A 22,249-nucleotide genomic window follows, 5' to 3' on the forward strand; every position below is an offset into this window, starting at 1 on the left:
TTCATCACGGTCAGGTTAAATGTCTCTGTACCATCTCTTTTGTTTTTAAACTTAAGTTTCTTTCGAAAGCTTGGTTGGTATTGCAAGCAGCCACTCCTCAGTTAAAGTGTATTTCTCAACCTAATTCTTCATGATAACTCTTTATAATATTTGTGTGTCCAGTCGGTTCCCCTTAGTTAATACAGTACAGGAGCCTATAACCTGAAGCAAATTATTTCCATGTACTCGTTTCACGACGTTTTCACGAACCAGTTTATTTTTAGAACGGTTTTGACGCGAATTTAGAATATCTTTCAAGTCCCAGAACCAGTCAGCAAAACCTACAGACCTAAGAGTGATATTTTTTGCCTTTTAATGACGTAAAGTTTTCCTTTTTGATATCTCAGTATACTTCGAATGCGTTCATATAGACGTGGCGGAGATTCCATTTTCGTGGCAAAAATTGCCCTAAAATTGGTCTAAAAATAAACCGGTCCGTAAAAACGCCGTGGCATAGGCCTAGTGTGGAAGTTGCTCGCTTCGGGTTATGGGCTGCTAACAGTGTAGTTATTAATTTTCCGACATTTTTACACGCTATTCACCATTTTCGCATTGTCCATAATGGAGGCGTGCATGAGTGGTTTCGCCGCAAAGACCTCGTTTACCCTTAAAAATTTTGTTTTGTTGAGGGGGGGGGGGGGATTAAAGAGGTGTATTCTGGGCAATGTGTACTGTACACGGTGAATTTGGACAGAAGTAACTCAGTTTTTGGAAAATGACTAACAAAAACGAGCGTGAAAGAAAACGGTAACTGTAGCAAACTATCAGCTAAACTGGGTAAGCGAAACAGAGATAATGCCGGTAGGTCACAGAACAAGCTTGGGTGACCTGTGCTTTTCACAACTCAACTTCAATTTTTAAGAAGTGTGAAATGTCCACTCTACAACCTCCTTTGACATCCATAAAGATAATCTCTTACCAAAAACTTTCCGCAAACTCACGAATTAAACTCAAAACTCGACTTATGATACTGAATAATTGAGAGAGCGATTTTTTTTAGTGAGAAGCACTTTCCTCTTTAGAAATTTCCCGTTTTATGCTATCTCGTTAAATGGTGTACTTTGATAGCCATTCTACTTAAGTTGTAGCTTAATTTCATTAAACCTGTCAGAGTATTACAGCTTGGCGTAAGTTGGCTGTTGATGACAAGAGAAAAGAGCTGTTTTCTGAAAGAGGGTACACAGTCAACTGACACAAAAACACTAAAAGTAATTAAAAAGAAAAGCTTCATGGCTCTAACGTTCTTAGCAACAAGTTTTGCTGAGCTTTTTTTGTTCATCAGAAACCGGGCAAAAATTTCGTGAATGGGCATCTGTCAAGTTATTCAGTTCCGATTTTTGGTGAGGTGATATCAAGTTGATGTCCTCAGAAAAACAATTTATTATGTTGTGAGGCTGATTTAATCAAAACGTTTTCAATCTGAAAATTGTTTCCGCTTTTGAAACGGCGAAATCGTCAAGTACCAATATAATGAGCGTGAGAACTTTTCTGGCTGCTGTTTATTTGTCCCGAGATAATGCAATACAGCTTGGTACATGCAATATTCCAGTATGATTATAGAGACCGGTTGTGCAGGAGCATTTTCCTGTGGAGGCCGTTGCAATAATGAATGCGGGTTCCATTTTGCATGACCGCTGTGCCTTGTTTGATACATAAGGCTCCTATTATAGTATGTAGGAGTATAATCACATAGAATCGGTTCAATTCACGTGACATGTATTAGTGGGTACATTACTTGCATACAGTACAGGAAACTGAACAAGCTCCGGAAGATTAATTTAAAAGAACCGTTTCTTCAAGTTGAAGGTCCTTACGAAACAAATTAAGTATGTTATGGGCTTAGTAATTCAGTTAAGCTTCTCTCCATCATTAATATGATTTCCGCCGTCAGAAAAGTCAACGAAATTCTCAAGTATTTCAGAAGACAAAACTTTCTTGGGACCGGAGGTGTTCGTTAAGCAGTACAAATTTCATTGTTTTTTTTTTTTCGTTTGCGAATGTTGAGGTAATAATATTCCAATGTGATCATATAAGACCTATTTATGAAGCAGCGTTTTCCTGCGTCGGTGATCATAATATCAGATTGTTTTGACTTTTCAGCAAAACATCCACCTGGCATAACTCAATGCACTCCTTTCCTTGCGAAGTTGTTTAAAAAAACTTTGTTTCCTTCCTTTCCTGACGGATTGGGATTGATTGATAAAATCGCAGTGCGTTCTTTTTGAATATCAGTTTTGACACCTTTGATACAGGTAGATACAGTTCCAGCGTACAGACCTACAATACATAAAATTATCAGCTAAATGACCGTAGACTGTTTAGTCTGTGACATTATTACAATAACATTTTAATGATTACCAAGTTATAGTTTATTATGCTGCAATTCAGAATGGTGACTAAGCCTGGTTCACTTAAAATACTTGTTTTGCTTGCTCCAGGTGCGGCGAGTTTTCAAACTCTCAGCACAAATCGAAAACGTTCCTTTCACATTTTGTTGATGATCAAAAATAGAACTTCTTTAACGAATGTTTGAAAAACAAAGAGCTGTATGTTGCAGCCTAAAATGCTACTTTCCAAACAAAGCAGCCATTCGTTAAACTTGGGGGGCCCAGAGGAGCAATTTCCACTTTCTCGTAAGCCAAAGACTTTCATTAAAAGCTCATTTATATGCCGATCACTTGAGAACACAATATCCAGAGTGTATTTTGAGGGTTTGTGCTCGTCTTTAGATTGAACGCTTACAAGTTTAATGAGTCATGAAGCCCTTAGTTCTTTTACCAAGTACCCTGTTATTTTTTGTACCATTTTTAAATAAACTAAACTTGGCACATTCTGCTACTTCCAAACCCTAAGTCCAAAAAACTTTTCTGCGCTAATCATGTGTACAGCCGAGCTTATTCATAGCTGCGGTAGAAAACTAAGACGCTGGATCTGTAACGAAAGGTTACGTAAACCTATGTTAGACCTCGACCTACGCAATATCCGACTGTCCAAAATTGCTGATTAACTGTTTTTCGATGAAACACACTAAATCTGGCTCTGAGTGCTGCTCTTAATAAAAACAGAAAAGAAAACTATGGTGGGGGGGGGGAGGAGTAACCCACTGATGATTTTTAAGCCATTTCCACATCTGCAAGCCGGACTTGAACGAATCACTTTATGTATTTTTCGTTTGAAAGTCAGTAAAGTCACCATTTTATATTGTGTCCGGGGGGGAGGGGTAATCCATAGATTCGCTGATGGTGTGTTTGCCACACCTGAAGGCCCTGTCCTATTTGAAACAATGGTAAAACATACCTTGTATCAGATCAATCTGGGGGTGTGGTGACTGCTGCTAAGGGTTTATTTGACGCCTAAAGGAGAGATACTCCATGGAGTGAACTCCAAGGCATTTGGTTTTCATATATATGTAGATAACTCTTTATTCCAACCCTAAACGATACCTTTAAGGGTAAAATTTTAGCTTTCAGTCTTGAACACTAGAACAGAGAGCTGAATCTGCACTTTCTACCACCTCTATGTGACACGACGATCGACCACCCCTGTCAATCCAGCAAAACATACCTTTGCTTTGTGCAATATCAAATGGGTAGTTAACGACCTAAAATTTTATATCATGGACGTCACCGATAGGCCCTACACTCCTGAGTGAGTTAAGCGTAGTATTTTAATAATTGATCTTAAATATATTTTAACTGCTACTTATTTTGAATGTTTCATCAATACGGCCTTTACACGCAACCGTTTCAACAAGATTTGTCCAATAATAGTTCGCAGGCTCTGTCTCAGTTATTTCAATTCATCGGTTGATCTTCTTTTTCAATCAGAGTTCCGTTATAATTTTTATGAAAATCACAACGGTTTGGAAACAAAACCAACAAGTATTTTGTAGGATTTAATGCAGTCCTGTTTCTAGTTCGAGAAACTGCTACCAACATTAAGAAAAAACTGTATTTCCTTCAAAACAAGGAAACTATTTTAAAAGCTCTTGTCATGGCAACCATTCTAGAAAACTATAATATGAAAATATAAAATATTCCTTACTTAAAATATTGTGCACTTTTCAAGCCAATATTTTTATGTGAGAATATATATAAAGGCAGATAAAATTAAAGCCCTGTTAGTTTCCTCGACCTCTAGGAAAGCACTCAGCTAGCTTCGCATTTAGTGATCGCAGCATTCACGCTTGCCCTGTTGAGATACTTGCTGATTTAGCGTTTTATTTGTAAATTTTTCCATTCATCACAGAAGAGTCATTGTCGACACCCGAGAGGATAAACATACTGTATTTGCTTTAAGGTAAAATTATAAGTTTAATGTTCTAGATAAAAATAATAGCTTAGTTGAATACTTGATTGAGGGTGTAAATGATAAATGGTGCGGGTTTAACCGCGTACGATACCTTATCCGCGTTAGTATAAGTCGAAAGAAACAGGAAACAGAGATCTCAGATCGAGGAAATGTTATGGACACTTAGTGGATAGATCTTCAACTAAAATTGGGCTTTTGTTGTCATTTACTGTACCATCAATGTAAAAATTAAAACTATGGGGCTGTGAAGTACGTTACAAAGGAAATACTTTTTGCCTGTAAAAGTAGTATTAAGGGAAGAAAAAATACGCTTTGGCCTTACTTTAGCTGAGTGCAGTGAATCGATTGATTTATTTTTTTCTATTTTAGTAATATTTTAAATACACCAAAATGAATCTTACTATAGAAGTATCGCTGTCTTCGAACCCTTGGTTTTTCGTGATCATCAGCTAAGTCTTTCCCAGGTTTAACGAGCCTCCTTTCATTTCGAACCTTTTTTTCAAATCCTTTGCGGCAAAAGGTTCCTGAAATAATGTCTTTTTTTTACTTTGTTTAACGTGCCCTTTATTTTGCTTGGACTAGGAAAGACCTTTGAACCTCTGCTTCTAACAGTCAAAAGCTTAATTCAAGACAGTGGTTTTCAACCTCTACTGAACTGTTTCTTTTCGGTCACTTTTTAATGCGAAAAGCGAAAGTTAATACACGCAAAGATGGGTTAAAAATATTGCTTTGGAGTTTTTGAGTACATTGATGAAAAGAAACTGAAGTCTTCTCGAATTAATATATTGTATTAATTTGTTCATCATTATATATAGACTGTCAATGTTTCATCGTGTAATTTCGTTTTATGAGCTTTTACTACAATATGCGGAAATGAAATTTCACGGTTTCAATTGCTTTAACAATTCAATTGCTTTTTTTTTCAATTTTCAATTCGGTTTTAATTACTTGCTTTAACACTAATAAAGGATCAGGGTTTTTTTTCTGATTTCAAGAAAAGAACACTTTCGTGTACCAAATATTGACCGTGTTGATATCTTTTTAAAATCACCTGCTTGTGTTGATTGTTGTTTACAGCTTCGATTTTTTTTTTTAGTTGAACTGATCTCTATCGCTAAAACCGTTTCTGCTTTACTATGCTGTCCAAACAATTCATTTTAGGAAAAAATGTTTCGTTTTTGAGGCTAAAAAAAATCTAACCTACCATAATTAAATCAGGTGCAATACCAAATCAGGCTTTCTCAGCTTTGAAACGTTTAAATTAGAAACGTTAAAAGGATAAAAGACAAATTTATCGGTTTTAATGAGGTAAAAAACGTCCACTATTTTATTGGCCTAATGATTAGGATTATTCCGTGGTTTCGTCTACTTAGGTTCCATTTACTGCTTCGTCACAAATTCGTTTCGATATTCAGCTCACTGAGTTAGTTTTGCTTATGTAGAACAGAAATGCTAAGCTCTTAGTTTCTTTTTATATTCATAATTAAGTCCGCCAGTTTTTGTAGGAGTCTGTAAAAGAAATGCTTTGTTGTGAAACCTCTTTCAGCTAGTAATTTCTCATAAAGTCTCATATTCTGTGACCGGATGTCTAGTGTAGCAAAACACCGATATAGATTTGTTAAAGCTGTAGACAACATCTTGTAATAGCAAATTTGCTTGGTCTGGTGGCAGTTGTTTCAAACTAAACATCAGACGTAACTTCTGACTGAGTAACTGTAATATTTCGTACAAAACGTTTCCTGTCAATGCTGGGACCAGGAGCTTGCAACTTGAGAATTCCTTAATCATGTTCCCTTTAAAGGACAGACCCAGAACCTCTTCTATAAGGTTGACAACTTAAAAACGTCGAGTATGTTCACCAGTTTGTGGTGAAATTAGTATAAGAAATGCAGTAAGTGTTTGGGCGCACATAAATATGCACGTGCACTCTAGCCCCTCCGGTAAAACATGCATGAGGAAAAAGTGTTTAGAACTTCCACCTTCAAGCACGCCCTCACGTGAAGAAAGTGCTCTAATCGTGTATCAAATATAATTAATTATTCACTAATATAAAATTAGGCCTTTTAAAAAGAGCTTCCGTCTTCAAATTATAATTGCCTCGATATTTTTTTTTGTATCACAGATCAATTTTCGTGTGTTGGTATTTTTTAAACAGCGATAGCAGAGCTGGTTTACTTTTGAATATGATCGTCTGAATTATTAATAATAATCCTTATAAAGAAATGAGAACAGAGAAAAGTAATAATAGGAGGGGGACGCGAAGGAGTCGTATTTCAGGAACGTCGTATATAACTCACTCTTAGCATAACTGATCATAAAAAGCTATCGCTTGAACGCCAAAGACCTGATCATTGTACCTGTTTCTAGTATAAATTTCTACTTTTTACGTGCGATATGTGTGTTTGTTGTGAATCAAGACGTTAGTATAATAGATTTGGATGTACGAATGGTTACTGAAAGATTAATGTGTTAGAAATATTGCTCTGGGAATGTTGTGGTTTATTAAAAATCGTTGTGATGGAAACGTAAACTAGTAATATTCTAAGTCTGATTTTCCCCTCGAAATAGAACCATGAAAGAGAGTCAACTTAATCGTTTATCCAAATATTTTGTTACTAAGGAAGCGGATGTCAGAAATTCTTTTTTTAGCTGTCATTTGACGCCCATGAGCTTTCTTTTTTTACTGCTAGATGACGTAAGTGTTCAATATTTGCTATTTTTTTTAACAAGACTGGACGGTACCTCACCCACACAACTCGAACTCTCTCCAGTTTTCGATTTTTCACAAATAATCAATTGACTCAAAACTTTCTTCATTGACGCCATGGTATATCGATCGAGTACGGAATGACGCCCATGAGAAAGTGGGCGATCGTCCGAACTTCCACTCCATACTCAAGGGTCTTTTCCCACATTTGATGGGTAACACGGTCTGGGGACGAGGTTGGCGCAATCGTCAGTAAAATGTATTGTTACTATTACGCCCATATTAATGCAAAACGTTGGGTTTTGCGTGAACCTGTCAATAGACCTATTCGGCTAACTCAATGTTGTACCCAATTCAAACCCTTTGGGAATAAAACGTTTCGTTTCGATCAGGAATTTCCATATCATTTAAATGTGAATGCCACTTTATAATGCAAATACAATACACAAAGAATCTTATACCCGGGAGATTTGAATTGGGTACAACATTGAGTTAGCCGAATAGGTCTATTCAAAGTTTTGCGGTTTTTTAAACATACACTATTGGACTTGCCCGTATGGCTTTTCATTTTTCAAGTTTTAGCTTCTAATTATAATCCTATAAACAGGATTTAAAAAGAAAATACCAGACTTTGTTAAAATACATGGCTCGAACAATAAATTTAAAAAATTACTGTTCAAGTTTTCCTTAAGCAGCATGATGAAAATAAAAAATTAAAATGTTCAAATGAGACCTTAAACTGCTTTCCGTTTTAAAAAATATAAAAATCCGAGCTTTCGCCGATTAAGGACATCATCGTGGGGAACAGCAGTTTAATGCCTCATTTGAACATTTTAAATTTTTAATGCAAAAAAATGCGTTTACAGTTGTATGTTTCCTTCGTTGCATGAACATTACTAATATACGGAATATCTCGACAGGTCTTGGTGCAGTTTTTCAGTCAGTTTAGCTACCTGTGCTGATTGATTGATTTCGTTTGTGGGCTTGTTCTCACACACCGCTCTTTTGTTTTCAGTTCACGGTACCGAAGTATGGATCGTTATCTGTTGGTTGTGTTTCTGTGTTTCACTAAATTCACCTTTTCTTCCAGTCAAGGTAAGTAAGCTGTAATTTAACGGTCCAAGTTTAATTTGAAGAAGAGTCCGCGTTTTATCCTTGACTTCTGAAAAGAGCCGGTGGGAGAGGGGTGAAGCATCCGAGGTTAACTCTGACAAGAGACGTTTACAATTTTTAGAGTTAAGGGCCGGGTTGTTCAAAGCAGGGTTGAGATAACTGGCCAGGGTTAGTGCAAAATTTAAATTCATATATGAAAGCTTAAAAATCAAATTCTTTTTGCCTGCATTGGAATGATTTGATGCTCTAAAGAATAGAGAAAATTATCCAAGAAAATGCTTTTGAACAGAAGAATAACAAACCCAGATTCAAATTTAATCCCGGGTTTGCGCTAACTGACCTTTAAACAACTGGGCCCAGAACGATAACTTTATTCTCTAAATTTCTTAAGCATGATAATCAAACACACATTTTCTCTGGAAAAATTAATACTGCCTACAAACTCGAAACTCCTAAAATACAGTTTCAGTCTAATCGTTTTTGATAACATGCACATGAACGAACTACGAACTAAAGTAAATAATATTGAAAAATATGGATGGATGGATGGATAAGGTATTAGCACAGAAACAAATAGACGGGACTAAAATGCAATTAACTCTGACCCTCTAATTTTTGTCTTTTTTATTTTTCAGGATGGAGCTACCTTCCAAATGCTAATGTTGGTGAGAAAATAATAACATTTCGTTTTTACTGTTCATCAGTTTTCGTTAATATAAATCTGTCCTGCGATGAAAAGTGAAAATTCTCCCACTTTTCTAACCAGCTTTTCACCGACACGTCATTCTATTAAAAGTTCTTTTTAAAAACGCTTGTCCCAAACATGCCTTGATTTCCTTTTAGGCCCTGCTAACTGGGCTGGTATATGCAGTACAGGCAAGAAACAATCACCAATTGATATTAAAAGCACCGAGATAACTCATGACAAAGGTTTGGGTGCGTTCACACTGGAAAACTACGACAGGAAGCTCAACAAAACCTTCACTGGATCAAACACAGGTTACGCCTTTGGAATGGCATTCCCTGAGAGAGTGTATAATGTCAGCGGAGGAGGTCTGAACGGTGTTTACACCACTGTTCAGTTTCACTTTCATTATGGACCAAACGACACTGTGGGATCGGAACACATTGTGGACGGAGAACATTATGCAGCTGAGGTGAGTGAATGAGTGAATGACTGGGTGGATAGATGAGTGAATGAGTGAGTGGTGGGTTGGTGGGTGAGTGGTTTGTGAGTGAGTGAGTGGGTAGGTGGAAGAGTGAATAAGTGGGTGGGTAGTGAGTCAGTGGGTGGGTGGGTGGTTTGTTTGTGTAGACTTGTGTGTGAGTGACTGTGCAAACTGAAACTGAATGTTACAAAGACAATTCTTGCATCAAAGTACAACGAGGTGTTTCTTTAAATGTATCAGAGAAATCCATTGGTTTTTCTAAGAATTATATCATTAAGTGCTACATAAAAACACTCCAGAGTTATAATCCCTAAATAGAGAAAAGGACGGTCCCAAGGTCAGTTCAAGGTTTACATTAATTGTTAAAGGAAATTCGTTGCTCAAAAGCCAGTGATAACGGTCAGCTCAAACCTACTAGAGTGAATATGTTTTTCTTTTGTTGCACAAAGTCTATGATTCTTGAGCCTATCAGCTCTATAACTGGCTTCGCGTTTTATTTGCGCCTTCTCAAGAGATCTTCATTTGCTACTAACCTGGAAATTGTTAAATTGTTAAACTGTTTTCAACATTAAACAACTTCGGTTTCTGCAAACGAATGAGACTTTGGAAAAGTAGTTTTCAAAATTCCTTCTAAGGAACTTCAAATATTTGCATCGAATGTTTAACTTTCCCTTCTTGTTTTACAGTTGCACTTTGTAAGTTATAACACCAAATATGACAACCTTGTGCAAGCAATCGAACATGAAGATGGTCTTGCTGTTCTCGGTCTCTTCATACAGGTAATTGGGTAGAAAAGAAGTTGAATGAATAGAGAATATCTCGAGATCTCGAGACATAAATTTAGATCAATTGTTTTAAAATGTGAATAGATATAACGACACGTGTTTTGATACGATATCAGAACACATGTGTTTTGGTACGACATTTCTCAGTGGCCAAAATCCCTATAACACACTGTAGTTTATATAATAAATATATTAAGTAAACCCAAACGTTCCTGTGAACCTTTCGGTCTCGTGGTTCAATACAATCTGTAATCATTCTTGGGCCGAAAGTTTGACCAACGTGAATTGCTTTTTACTCTGATTTTTCAGGTTGGAGGCATTAATAACACAGCATTTTCGTTTCTGGAAAATGCCCGAAACCTTTCTGAGAGTTGTAAGTGATGTTTTTTCCGCATATTCGCAGTTTTCATGGCGCAATTGCATGAAACCGTACTCGTTTCTCCATATTGTGACTAACGACATCTTTGGTACGTTTTTATCTCTTTCTGTATCTGTAGACTCATCCATGGGCGGCATTCCAGCTTTCAGATTTGACAGCCTGTTACCTGCCAACAAGACCAAGTACTTCCGGTACAGCGGTTCTCTAACCACTCCTTCTTGCAAAGAGAGTGTCACGTGGACTGTTTTTAGGGACGCTGTCAACATATCGCAGTATCAGGTACAGTATTTGACTGAAAACAAAAACATGTGTTTTAAACTACTTGACAGCAGCGGTTTTTTTTAGAGTGTAAAAATAGTCCGAATATCTGCTAATTGTTTGTTTTTTTGTTTTTTAGATGAATCTTCTGCGTCAACTCCAGAAGACTTACACCACCTTAAGTGTTGGAAATTACCGTCCCGTTCAGCCACTCTACAACCGAATCGTCAGGGCTAGCTTCCAGCCCTCCGCTGATACTAATAGTGCAACTTCAGCCCCGAGAATCAGTACTGGTAGTATTGCTACAAGTGCGACAGAACAGGCCTCGCCAGCTGCGACCGTTGGGTGTGGCCTGGGATCGTCTGCAGTTCGAATGTCTGCTGGCCTGTATTTGTTGATGTTGTTTGCTGCCTCTTCAGCTATTTTTATACATGAGTTTTGAGTTACAAGGTATCGACCCATGTAATGGAATCCAAGACAGTCTTGGATTCTGGATTCTACGCCGTGGATTCCGGATTTTAGGTAATGGATTCCGCACTTTATCAGTGGAACTTGGATAACAAATTCCAATCCTCAGTGGGATTCCGGATTCCTTGACCTGTATTCAAGATTCCACAAGCAAAAATTTCCCGATTCCCGATTCCACGAGCAAAATTTTTCTCTGATTCCGGAAACCGGATTCTCTTACATGGGTCGACAAGGTAGTTGATATAGTTTACCACCTCCTCAATCTTATTTTCTTGAGCTGCAGAGCAGTTCAACTAAACAACCGAGAGAAGGAGTGAAAGTAAGGCCCCTACTATAGAGAGATTTAGATTTTCGTTTACCGCAGCAAACGGCAAACGCGAGATTAGAGTTGACTATTTCTTAAATTAGGAAATAAACAGTTTCCATGAAACTCTTCATTACTGTGTAGATATAAAGCACAGTAAACAACAGTCAAAATGAAAACTTGGTCACGTGGTGCAAATGGATTATGAAGTCAGTCCTAACTTACCAACTATTCACATATAATGTAAACAGGACACGCTCCGTATTCCTCTCATACTGGGCATTACTTTGTATAACACACTGACTTTTTCCGTTTGCTGCTTGCCGCTAACGTGATTCTAAATCTCCCTAATAACGAACGTGGATCACTGGGAATTCAAATAATTTGTTTACCGATCTTCGGTTTCTTTCGGTCTCCTCTCAATTTTCATTTATTTATTTATGTATTTGTATATTTATTTTGTTCATTTCATTCTATTATGTTTCCATATTTTTTGTAATTGTGTTGCAATGGGATAATAGAATACAAACGTTTGAAAAAAGCGGAATTTTACATTCGGTCACTTTAGCCACTGAGTGGTGCCTATCCTGCCGGATTGCTTACATAAGTACTAGTGCCAGGTAATTATTAGAACTGTTGTTAAGTTGAAGTGCAAAGTAAGGTGTGTAACTGAAACATCAGCCAACCGCTGTAATTTACTATCTACGTGATGAACAATAATTTATTGTTCTCTTCCTCCTTTCTTTGGAGGAAGGAACATTTTGTTTGGTTTCTGTTTTATTGCAGAGAGTGTACAAAAGTTTCAGAATGTACAGATGTACAAAATAACTATTGATCCACAGATGTTGAAAATCTAATTGGAAGCTTTGATCTTGTTCGAGTAAAATGTCATATACTGCTTTTAAATCGCAATTCTGAGCGTGTTCAATCAGCTCAGTTTTCTCTATCTGTCCATCCTGGGATATTAACTGCAAACGGAGCATATGAGTTGTCATAGTAACTAGCCCTGGAATTGCACTAGTTGATCGCCATTAAACTTGTTTTCAGATTACAGTTCTTGGGTTTGATTTTGGAAAAGTGGAGTGTGATTATGTAAAACGTCCTTATTTCATGTGTTGTTTTGTTAGTAATAAATTTTCATCTGGATTTGTAGAGTAGGAATTGGTGTGAAAAATTCACAATAAAGTGGTTTAGTTATCATTTGGCAATGTCCAAATCATGTTTTGTGTTACATCTAAATTAGAACATTTTTCTGCCGGCGGCAAATAATCATCGCGTTAAATATTGGATTAGGAGCCTTGTCCTTGTCAGAAAGTCAAACGTCTTTCCGCACCAATCCCTGATCGCGAGTGAAAAAAGCTGTCTTTTTATATCCCCGCATGCAGTCTCAAGAGATTATCATTCATCTTCGTATTCAATCTAAGATTTTTCTCTAGGTCACCTTTTTTATTCTTCGTTGGCAAAAAGTCGCACTTTGTACGCTGCAAATGGCGAACTGTGAGGAAAGCAAACTGGAGCGCATGGGCAGTTATGGATGAGGACTTTAGCAAATGACGCAATGCAGCCTGTTAGAGCTAGCTTGCTCTATGTTAGTAGGGAAGACCAAACACGAAAGCGAGTGCGGAAAAAAAAAGAGCCGGGGGAGGAGAAAGAAAAGGGCCGGGGAGAGGTTTTCCGTCTTGTCTCTCCGCAGCCATCGCACGTTTTTATGGAGGAAGAGTGAAAATTGCGGGAAAATTAGGCTCGGCTCCTGTGTGTTTAGCCTGCATAGCAGGCGTCAAAAGGAGGCAGAGGAAGGAGAGAAAGGACAGAGAATTGGAAAGATGAGGTATCGACTTTTTTCTTCCCGTGTCTTTTCCCAGGCCTTTTTACCAAGTTTTTGGGCTCTTGCTTGATCTCGGTAGAAAACTGGGAGCGATTTTCTGAAGCGCGCGAAGTCAAAAACCTTATTATGACGTCACGTTATTACTTTAGTCATTGTGTTTGCATGAGCAAGACGTGCTCTTATCGCCGGAACAAAAAGATTTGTTCTGCTAGCTCATATCAAAAATATTTCGCTGCATGGACTTAACTCATTGCAGCACACGTTGGATCCTTAGCAACACTTTCTCAACAGAAGGTAAAACAGCTATAATAATTCTTAAAAAGAAGTTTTCATTTCTGATCTCACCGAAAAACGCGTATGTAGTAAAACAAGCAGACGTTTAAGGTTATTAAACGGTGCACTATTTTAGAAGCATTTTCTTCATTTCGGTTTTCCTTATAGGTACAAGTAGAAACGATTAAAGTAAAATCGCATAATTGAAACTCGCTACCTGTGCATAACGATCATGGTTTCTTTCTTCTCTAAAGCCTGGTTTCTATGCGATCGTCCGGATCTTCCGACTGGGACGATCGGGACGATCATATGGAAACCAGGCTTGATACAAACAAACTTTGGTCTTTATAGTAATACACTGCGAACAGCAAGACCGGAAACTACAGCTATAAAGAAATACTGTGCGCGCGCTCTGCAAGAACTTTTGCACATAGCTCGCTACAACCGTTGTCTACTCCAATTTAATCTTTTAGTTACATTTCCACGAAAGAAAGGCGTTGTTGTTTTTTTTCGTTTTATACTGAAAGAACAAGCTACGGGCATCTCCGACTTCTTGTATTTATCACGATGTTGCTTCGTACCAACATGGAAAGAAAAAGACTGGTCTTTTTGTTATCCATTGAACATCCATCGGATCCATAAAGGCTAAAAACTTTTACCTTACGTTATTAAAAACTGATTCTTTGGATAATGCAATTCTAGAGCTCTGATTGGCTTAGCCATCATGGTATATGTATAGGTAATAGCATGATTTGTAATGATATTTGGCATAAATACCGCGAGTGATATTTCGAAATTGTTATACGTAATTTGAAACAATTTTGAAATATCACGAGTGGTATTTATGCCAAATATCACGCGCAAATCATGATATTATTTGTTTATACTACTACACGCTAAGGTTTTGTAGTTTTCACATGTATAGGTATGCTCTAAGCCAATCAAATTGCAGAAAGTACTAGTATAACTAATTGTATTCCTATTGTACTCTTTGTCTTCAATCAGAATGGTTATAGAAATCATACATAAGGAAGCTACATTGTAGTTTATAGTAGTCAGTTTTTGATAACATCGCAACATTCATCACATTGCTGAGCTAACTACGCTTCCGATTGCACCAATGATTACCTTTCGTCGTTTACGCTAATGTTATTGCCCGTTTTAAAAAAGTACCCAGCCAGTCAACGCTATTGTAGCCAAAGTCCAGTTTTGTCTTATCTTCTACTAGTTCTTTCGTCGACACAACACTATTCTCTGATAAAGACGAAAACCGTTGATTTGCCTCGTCTCCAACGCTCAGCACTTGTGCAGATACGACATCTGATAGGACGCAGAACAGCCCACATCTTTTCGAGAAGACGAGAGTATAGACCCCAGTAGTGTGGTCAGTTTCGTGGGGTGGGTGGCTAGTGAAGGGTTTGTCGTCAATTTGAGTCAGTCTTGTCTTATTACCGTGACGAAAGAAGAGAGAAAAAACTCACACACAAGTCATATATCTCTGCAACGAAATCCAGTGGCGGATCCAGGGGAGGGGCCCAGGGAGCCCGCCCCCCCTCCCCCCCTTATTTTTAGACCAAAGAGAGGCCCAAAGGGCCGAAAAGAATTCTTTTGGAGACCGGGCCGCCTTTTTTCTAAGGGTCTGGATGACCGCCCCCTCCCCCCCCTCCCCCCCATATCAAGGTCTAGACTCGGCACTGTTTTCCTTCATGTGCGAGGATTGTGATTTTGCCTCTTCTATATGTCTCTACTTGCTCCTTTGTGTCCTTTGTGTCTGGCTTGTATTTGGAGGTTACTGTGTGTCTCCTGCATGCGCGTGATTTTAACTCTGTTCGTGATTGCACATGATGTAAGCGTGTCCTTACGTCACCTCGTGTGAATGAGAATTTCCAGGCGAAACTTAGTATCTACTAATTGGCTACAGTACTATTTGGGATTCACCTACTGGAACTTGTTCTAGAGCTTATCACGAAATACCCTTGACATAGAAATGCCACATATATTTTGGACACAATCTCATGAATCTAATCTCTTTATTTTCGTCTGGGTTTTATGTTGTTACGCTGTTCTGTCCAGTTCCTTGCGTCTCGCCTAATGGCGGATCCACTGGCCGAGGATTGCAAACAAACTTAACAGGGTTTGGAAGGAAGGTCTTGATCGGGCATTCCCGCTTCCTTTTCACGACAATCCCGAATCTCGAATATTTGCCACCTCTATTCCGAATACAGTTCTCTTTCCAATAACGCATCCAAGTCAAGATTTTGGCGAATCCCGCTTCCAGAGAGGCGGACAAATCCGTATCCCGTCAAGAAATTTTGAGTTTCCCGAATCCCACTATGTATTTCGTCAAAATCCGAATCCCGTGAATACCCTTTGAGACATAGTCTCCTTCGCAGCCGTTATTAGGGTCGTGACGCAACTTTTTCAGACCCTGACCTTGACGCTCCAATCAGATCCCCGGAGGTACTCAACAAATTTTTATACGGGGAGGCTCCGCCCCGAGGTCCAACCCCTTACCCTTTTATATACCATTTTTCACGTAAAAGATACCCCTTTCGTATACCTTCTATTGACAAACGGTACCCCTTTCACATACTTTGTTTAGAACTTTGCATCCCTTTTAACTGCTGTAAATGCACTGTCTTTTAAATAGGAATCAATCACAAAAATTGAACGTTTTCTCGACTTTATAAAGCCATAAAATTCATCTGTTAGCCCTTTTGGGCCCTTTTACTGACCAAATAACAGATTTCCCTTCCATTTTATATTCTTCAACGAGTGAAATCCCTACCCTTTCATGATCTGAAGCCCCGAAAAAGGTAATCCTTTCGGCCGGAGCCCCCCGGTATAGGCCATCATGGGGAGTACCCCGTCTAATGAAATCAAGGCACGATCCAATGAAACGGAGGTACGATCCAATGGAATCAAGGTACGATCCAACAGAATGAAGGTACGATCTAATGGAACACAGGTCATGATCCAATGGCATTTTTGTCCAGAATGCCCCTCCACAGAATGCCTTTCCTCTCGTGGGAAATGTTGAAAAGGACGATGTCGGACCCCATTTGGAAAGATTTTTGGACAACTAAATCTGGAAGCAATTAAGTTTACTTTCTTTCTTGGCTTAGTTTACCCAACCGCAGCACATTACTCCATTACAATACTTAGTTCTAGATGCTGAGGGCATCCGGAAGTTTTTTAAAAATCTCTTCCTCAAGAAACAGTGTTGGAGACAGTAAATTTTCACTCCAGTTTCAGGCGGTAGCATGTCTCAAACTATTCCTCATCTCGTGATCGATTTAGCTGGCCTAGCGCCTGCGCACCAGAGCCAAATAGGAGCTAACTTCCCTCTCAGTTCAAAATACGTCCACGAGGCTTAGTAATTTGTACAAACCAGTGTACTTTGTGCACCGTCCTGCAACCTCTGTCTGCCAATTTCACGTGAACATTTCGTCTACAGTATTTGCAGATTTTAAGGTAAGGCTGGTATTTCTAATATTTAACATCTCTTCGCGCCCATCATCTGCCCCCTGCTTCGAATTAGTAAGTGACATTTTTTATGGCAGGCAGAACTGTACAGATGCTTGATTATCATTGAAATATTAATTCATGTTTGATTTTTTTCTGTCGGATTGTTTGTTTAGCTTTGACTGTCTCCTCAGTTCTTGTTTTTACAACGGCCTTTGATACTTGCGTGATACAAGCTGTCATGTCATTCGCCCCGACGAAACGTAACAGAATACTATTTCGTAATTTAAGCATTTTTCCTCGTTGCCGACAAGCCCCAGTCTGCAGTTGACTTGTGATCTTTGCAAGGAGCAAGAGCAGAGACGTGTTCGGAGCGACTCATCAATTTCAAGGTATTGTTTTTACTTTTTTTCCCCGTTCTTTTAGGATAACATTAATGCAGTACATGATGGTTGTGATTTATCAACACGCCAAAGTTACCGGTATGCAAAAGTTTTATTTTTATTTTTTCAAAGTCACCCAAGAAACACTTTATTGACTTTATCTCGACATCAGAAGGTTTCAGTACCGAAGTAATTATGTAACAACAGATAAGGTAAAACGAAAGTAACGTAAAAGAAAAATATAAAGAAAAACAAAACAGAGGATATTACAGAGATATGTAACGGTTTCTAGGCTTTAAGCGGATCACTAGAGTACTGATTTGTAACAGAGTCAGGAAATAACCCGATATAAATTGGCTTAGAACGCTTGCAAAGGGAAAGAAGTAATTTGCTGCCTATTAAATGAGATGAGTTTGTCAAACGGCACGAGTGAAGCGGCTTTTAGTGGTTCAATTGTTTTCTATGTAAACTGGCGAAGATGGAATTCGTTGACGGGGCGAATTAGACAATCATGAAACCTGGGAGTGGAATAGGATGCAAGGATGAAATCGAATGTGACAACAGTCGAACCTTCGAGTCGTACCAGCGCAGCACGCTAGAGTAGGCGAGCCAAAGAAGTTTGTTGATAACAATTCAAATAAGAAATAAAAGTCGAATACTTCTGTCTAACTAACGGGCGGATGTCTATTAAGAGTAAAGCTCAGTGATTTTCTGGGGCGGAAATACTGGGATTAATTTTTAAGGCGTTGTTAAGGAAGTCTTTTTCTTGCTGAAAGTCAAGCAAAAATTTACTCAAGGTATTTGTCGTATCTGCAAGTCAGATAGACGTGGGACGTTCGCAGTTTCCGTAGGGGTTCGACCAAACCTTTCGAACCACCCCTAGATCCGCCCAAAATTTCTTTAACGCCTGCTTTGTTCAGGAATGTTACACGGCGGTCATTTTACATTCTGTAAATGTGCTATCTTGAATTTTGTGGTTGTATGAAAAAACTTACAAAAGGCAGTCAAATACCTAACTTTATCGAACATTCGTTAATTACGTAATCATGTAATGGAGAAATGTACATGTTCTTTTTTAAAACGTTCGTCGACCTGCATGGTGTGCATGAGAATCGCGTGACCAACGAAAAGATTAGATATAAAACATAGAAACACTACTTGACCATGCACCCTTTAACACTGAACACAAATATTTCTTTGTTTTCTTTGATCCCTAAAATCTGATTACTCTTTTTTTAAACTTTACTACGTTACCCTTGAACCCGTTTATTTGATAAACCGATGACAGACTGTAGAGAGATCCTTTGTACAATGAGAAACCCTTATCTATTTCGACGCCAACTCCCTTGTATTTTTTCGGCTGAAAATGGAGTCTGCTCACCCACGCAGGCAAGGGATCAGTGCGAATTCCAATTTGTTTTTGGTGTTGTTGTCGTTGTTTTTTCTTCTGTTTTTCTTTTCTTTGTCTTAAAAAGGCAACGACATGATTGCCTGCTTAATTAAGCCTCGGGATATGCAAAGAAGTACTTAATTCGTTATAGACGCCAATTCTTCAACAAGTGCTTGATAAATGGGTGTGTGGCAACTGGCAAGGAATTCTCGCCGCAGATGTTCCCTTCACGTGTAAGAGCGTTTGTACCTACATTGCCAGATTTTGACGAGCACGATTATGCAACTAGAACTGGCTTTCGACAACAGCCCAAAAAGATCGCATGCGCATATCTCAACTGCATTTTCATGACCAGAGAGAGGAAAAGAAGGATAACATCGATAACTACAGAATGAAAGTTTTTGCTTACAATCTTGTTTGCTTTTTTTAATTAGTCGGAACAAGTTGAGTCGAAAATAAATCTAGAAATAATGGGCGTACTTAAGCTGAAGCATTTTGTTAGTCTGCCCTTGGTTTTGCAAAGATATGAGCAGTAAATATGCACATAGATTTCTATGAAGTTACATTGTTTTCGTTTAAAATAGCAGATTTGTGTAAAACAGTTTTACAGTTTTGTGTAGCCTAAGTTACATTTGTTGTTTTTCTCAACTAAGTAAGAGAACTACAGAGCAATAGCTATAATATCGTTTTTTCTAAACGTATTCATCATGTGCGCTCAACAACCGATCAAGCATGACACCCACGAGTAGCTTCCTCTTGCCTCTCGTGCGCGCTTTCTCGCCCCTCCCTCGCCGCTCGTTCCTAGATATTTTGTGCGACGGTTATGCAAGCTACCAAATGAAGAGCACGCTAGGAACGTTTCTGGTTCAAAACATGCGGCCAACGTAGTCGCTTTTTTAAAAAAGGAATGTACTGTTCACAGCTGGAATCTTAACAGCGAATGACAGATCAATTATTTTCTGCTGATACTTGAAAAAACGTGTTAGTTGTATATATATAATGGGTGGCCAGCGAAGCAATTCTATGACTTCTATTGCTTGAGAGATCGAGAACCTAAGATGCAAAATCACTTACAAAGCGTCATAAATTCATAAAAAGGTATCATGTACTCATACTTGTTGTTCTTTCATTTCTCACGTGGAAGTGTTTAGTCTGTCTCCTGGGTACAGAAATTTTAAATCATGTGGCAATCTCATGAATCAGACAAGGGGAGTTTGAAGTTCAACCCCTCTACGTGCAAGTATGAAATGCAAATCAGATGTTTTTTTTATAATGGGAGCCGCAGGAGCTAAGTTTCTGTGCAGTGCACCTTGTTATGTAACGAAAACTGTTAAAGCAAAAACTCAGTGAAATGATGTTTCAATTTTCAGTCGATTGTGGGTTAACAACCTCTAGAGAGAACCTGGGAACGAGGTTGAACTTGCTCCTGCAAAATGAGTACAGCGCGGGACAATTTTCTCCGCGAGTTTCTTCTCTACTTTGAGTCAGTAGATCTAGAGCCCTTGAAGTCTTGAATCTTTTATTTCTGATCAGCCTCTTTTCACGTTTTCAAGTTCGTGAAGTAGTGTAGTCTAGACTAGGGAAACCAGGAACTGCCACTCAAAAATATCAATTCGGTTTTGTTTTGGCCGGACTGTGCTAGTGACCTGTATAGCCCCCGAAATGATCCCAACCCCGAAACTGGGTCCCCAACCCTGAAATGATCCCCTAATCGAGCCCGAAATGGTACCGGTCCCCATTTCTCTTCACATCGACCCCGAAATGATCCCCAATTAATCAAGAGGAATGGAATGATATGCTAGAACTCTAGGATAAAGTGGGGGGCGGGGGGGGGGGAATTGGGGAGTTAAGTCTAGTAAAGGTAGTGATATTCAATTGAACTATCTCTGGTATAGGCTAAAGGTTCCAGGGTCCCAGCGGTAAATCCCCGTTCACCCCTTTCGTGGCTCCGCGGAAAACTGAGCAGGAATGAATGATTTCCACGCCAAATCAGTATTTATCATTGGGAGTTAGGTAATGGCACATGAACCTGTTTGACTAGCCATGTTAAACTTGTTAATTAGGTGTATTTCAACTCTTGTACTTTATATGGAGATTTTGTTGTTGTTGTTTTAATAATCAAGACAATTCAGTTATCTTTTATCTGAAGTGATTATCTACTTTTCTCTTCGCTAAAAGAAGTAAGTTAGGGGCATAAGTTGCGTAGGGTCGAAATAGCGCCTTTGCAAATAGTACGTGCAAAACAGTACTATACTAGGTTATTTTCGTTGCAAATCAGTGGAAATCGAATCGTGGCTTCTTGGCTTGCGGTTATTAAAACGCCTCAAGTTGTTGCGCAATGGGCTGACCTGCTTTGGGTCAAACACTTTTCACATTCTTATGGCAGAGAGCCCATTGCCTCAAGCGATTGAGGCTAATGAATAAAGCGAATGTTTGAAATGAGAGCGAGTTGCTTCTACAAGATGTATGACACATTTCTTCATGCTACATGTACACGCTTCTGACTGCTATTTCTGTAGTAAAGTCCTTCTTTCCTTGGTCTGAAATACCAACCTCCTCAAGAATTTCACCTCAACCATTGTGTCAACTTTTCTTCAACTGACTGAACTAGTCACGCGCGCGAACCCTTTTTGAGGGTGTGTGTGCAATTCTGAGAGCCCGTGTCGACAATACTTGACATCCGCACTGAATTAGGCCACTCTCGATATATCAAACTTCAGCTTTGTTTGTGTCCTCTAGGACTCGCTATCATGCTGAATTTTAATATATCGAAAGTGGTCTCTTGAAGAACAACACCATTTCGGCGCTGAGCATGTGTCGTGAGATCACGTTGTGTCCACGATAGGCAACGCAAACAAACTTACTCATTTTGGAACACTGTAGTTATATGGCCTGTAACCGTTCAAGGCTTTCAAAACACAAAATGACCGGCAGTCCGCTATTTACCGGGGCCCAGCCGAAGGCTGGCACCGGTCTTAAAATGCGGACGGTTTCTGTCTTTTTTTCAACGTTACATTGTTAGGGATATATCGCTGACTGAGATATATCGCTGGCTCACTGAAATCTTATCCGCTATTTTGAAAAGCACGAGGCATGGAGGACAGCGGCAGGTACAAAACGCAGGTCACAGGTCACAGGTCAGGGCACAGGTCACAGGGCACAGGTCACAGGTTACAGGGCACAGGGCACAGATCATAGGGCACAGAAAAGGCAGTAAAAACAGTTAAGACACTCCATTAGGCTTTTTTGTTTTATTTCCGGTTACGCCACAATCAGGCATATGCTTGCCATCGACCATGCAAAGCCGTTTATTTTCGATAGCAAGCTTAAAAAGCTAAATGAAAACCTACCAAAGTATATCCCAGCAAAGATGAGGGAAA

General features: G+C 38.9%; 2 protein-coding genes across 3 annotated transcripts in view; both read left to right on the top strand.

Moving 5' to 3' along the window:
* Positions 1–4,175: 4,175 nt before the first annotated feature.
* On the top strand, positions 4,176–12,694 carry LOC140952738 (carbonic anhydrase 1-like). Its single transcript, XM_073402180.1, has 8 exons — positions 4,176–4,338; positions 8,073–8,152; positions 8,806–8,835; positions 9,014–9,327; positions 10,026–10,118; positions 10,434–10,497; positions 10,622–10,782; positions 10,901–12,694. Exons 2-8 carry the CDS (start codon positions 8,089–8,091, stop codon positions 11,201–11,203), a joined length of 1,029 nt encoding a protein of 342 aa, XP_073258281.1. The 5' UTR covers positions 4,176–4,338; positions 8,073–8,088; the 3' UTR covers positions 11,204–12,694.
* Positions 12,695–17,369: 4,675 nt separating this feature from the next.
* Positions 17,370–22,249, top strand: part of LOC140951960 (carbonic anhydrase 7-like) — a 14,776-nt gene continuing 9,896 nt past the window's right edge. Inside the window, exon 1 of one of the 2 annotated variants that reach the window (XM_073401344.1) lies at positions 17,370–17,488. The gene's annotated coding sequence lies outside the window, so the exon portion shown is untranslated. Of the gene's footprint in view, positions 17,489–20,864; positions 20,883–22,249 lie in introns of those variants that run through there. The other variant, XM_073401345.1, reaches the window with a different exon arrangement.

This window comes from Porites lutea, chromosome 11 (assembly GCF_958299795.1).
Source record: "Porites lutea chromosome 11, jaPorLute2.1, whole genome shotgun sequence".
Classification (NCBI taxonomy): Eukaryota; Metazoa; Cnidaria; class Anthozoa; order Scleractinia; family Poritidae; genus Porites; species Porites lutea.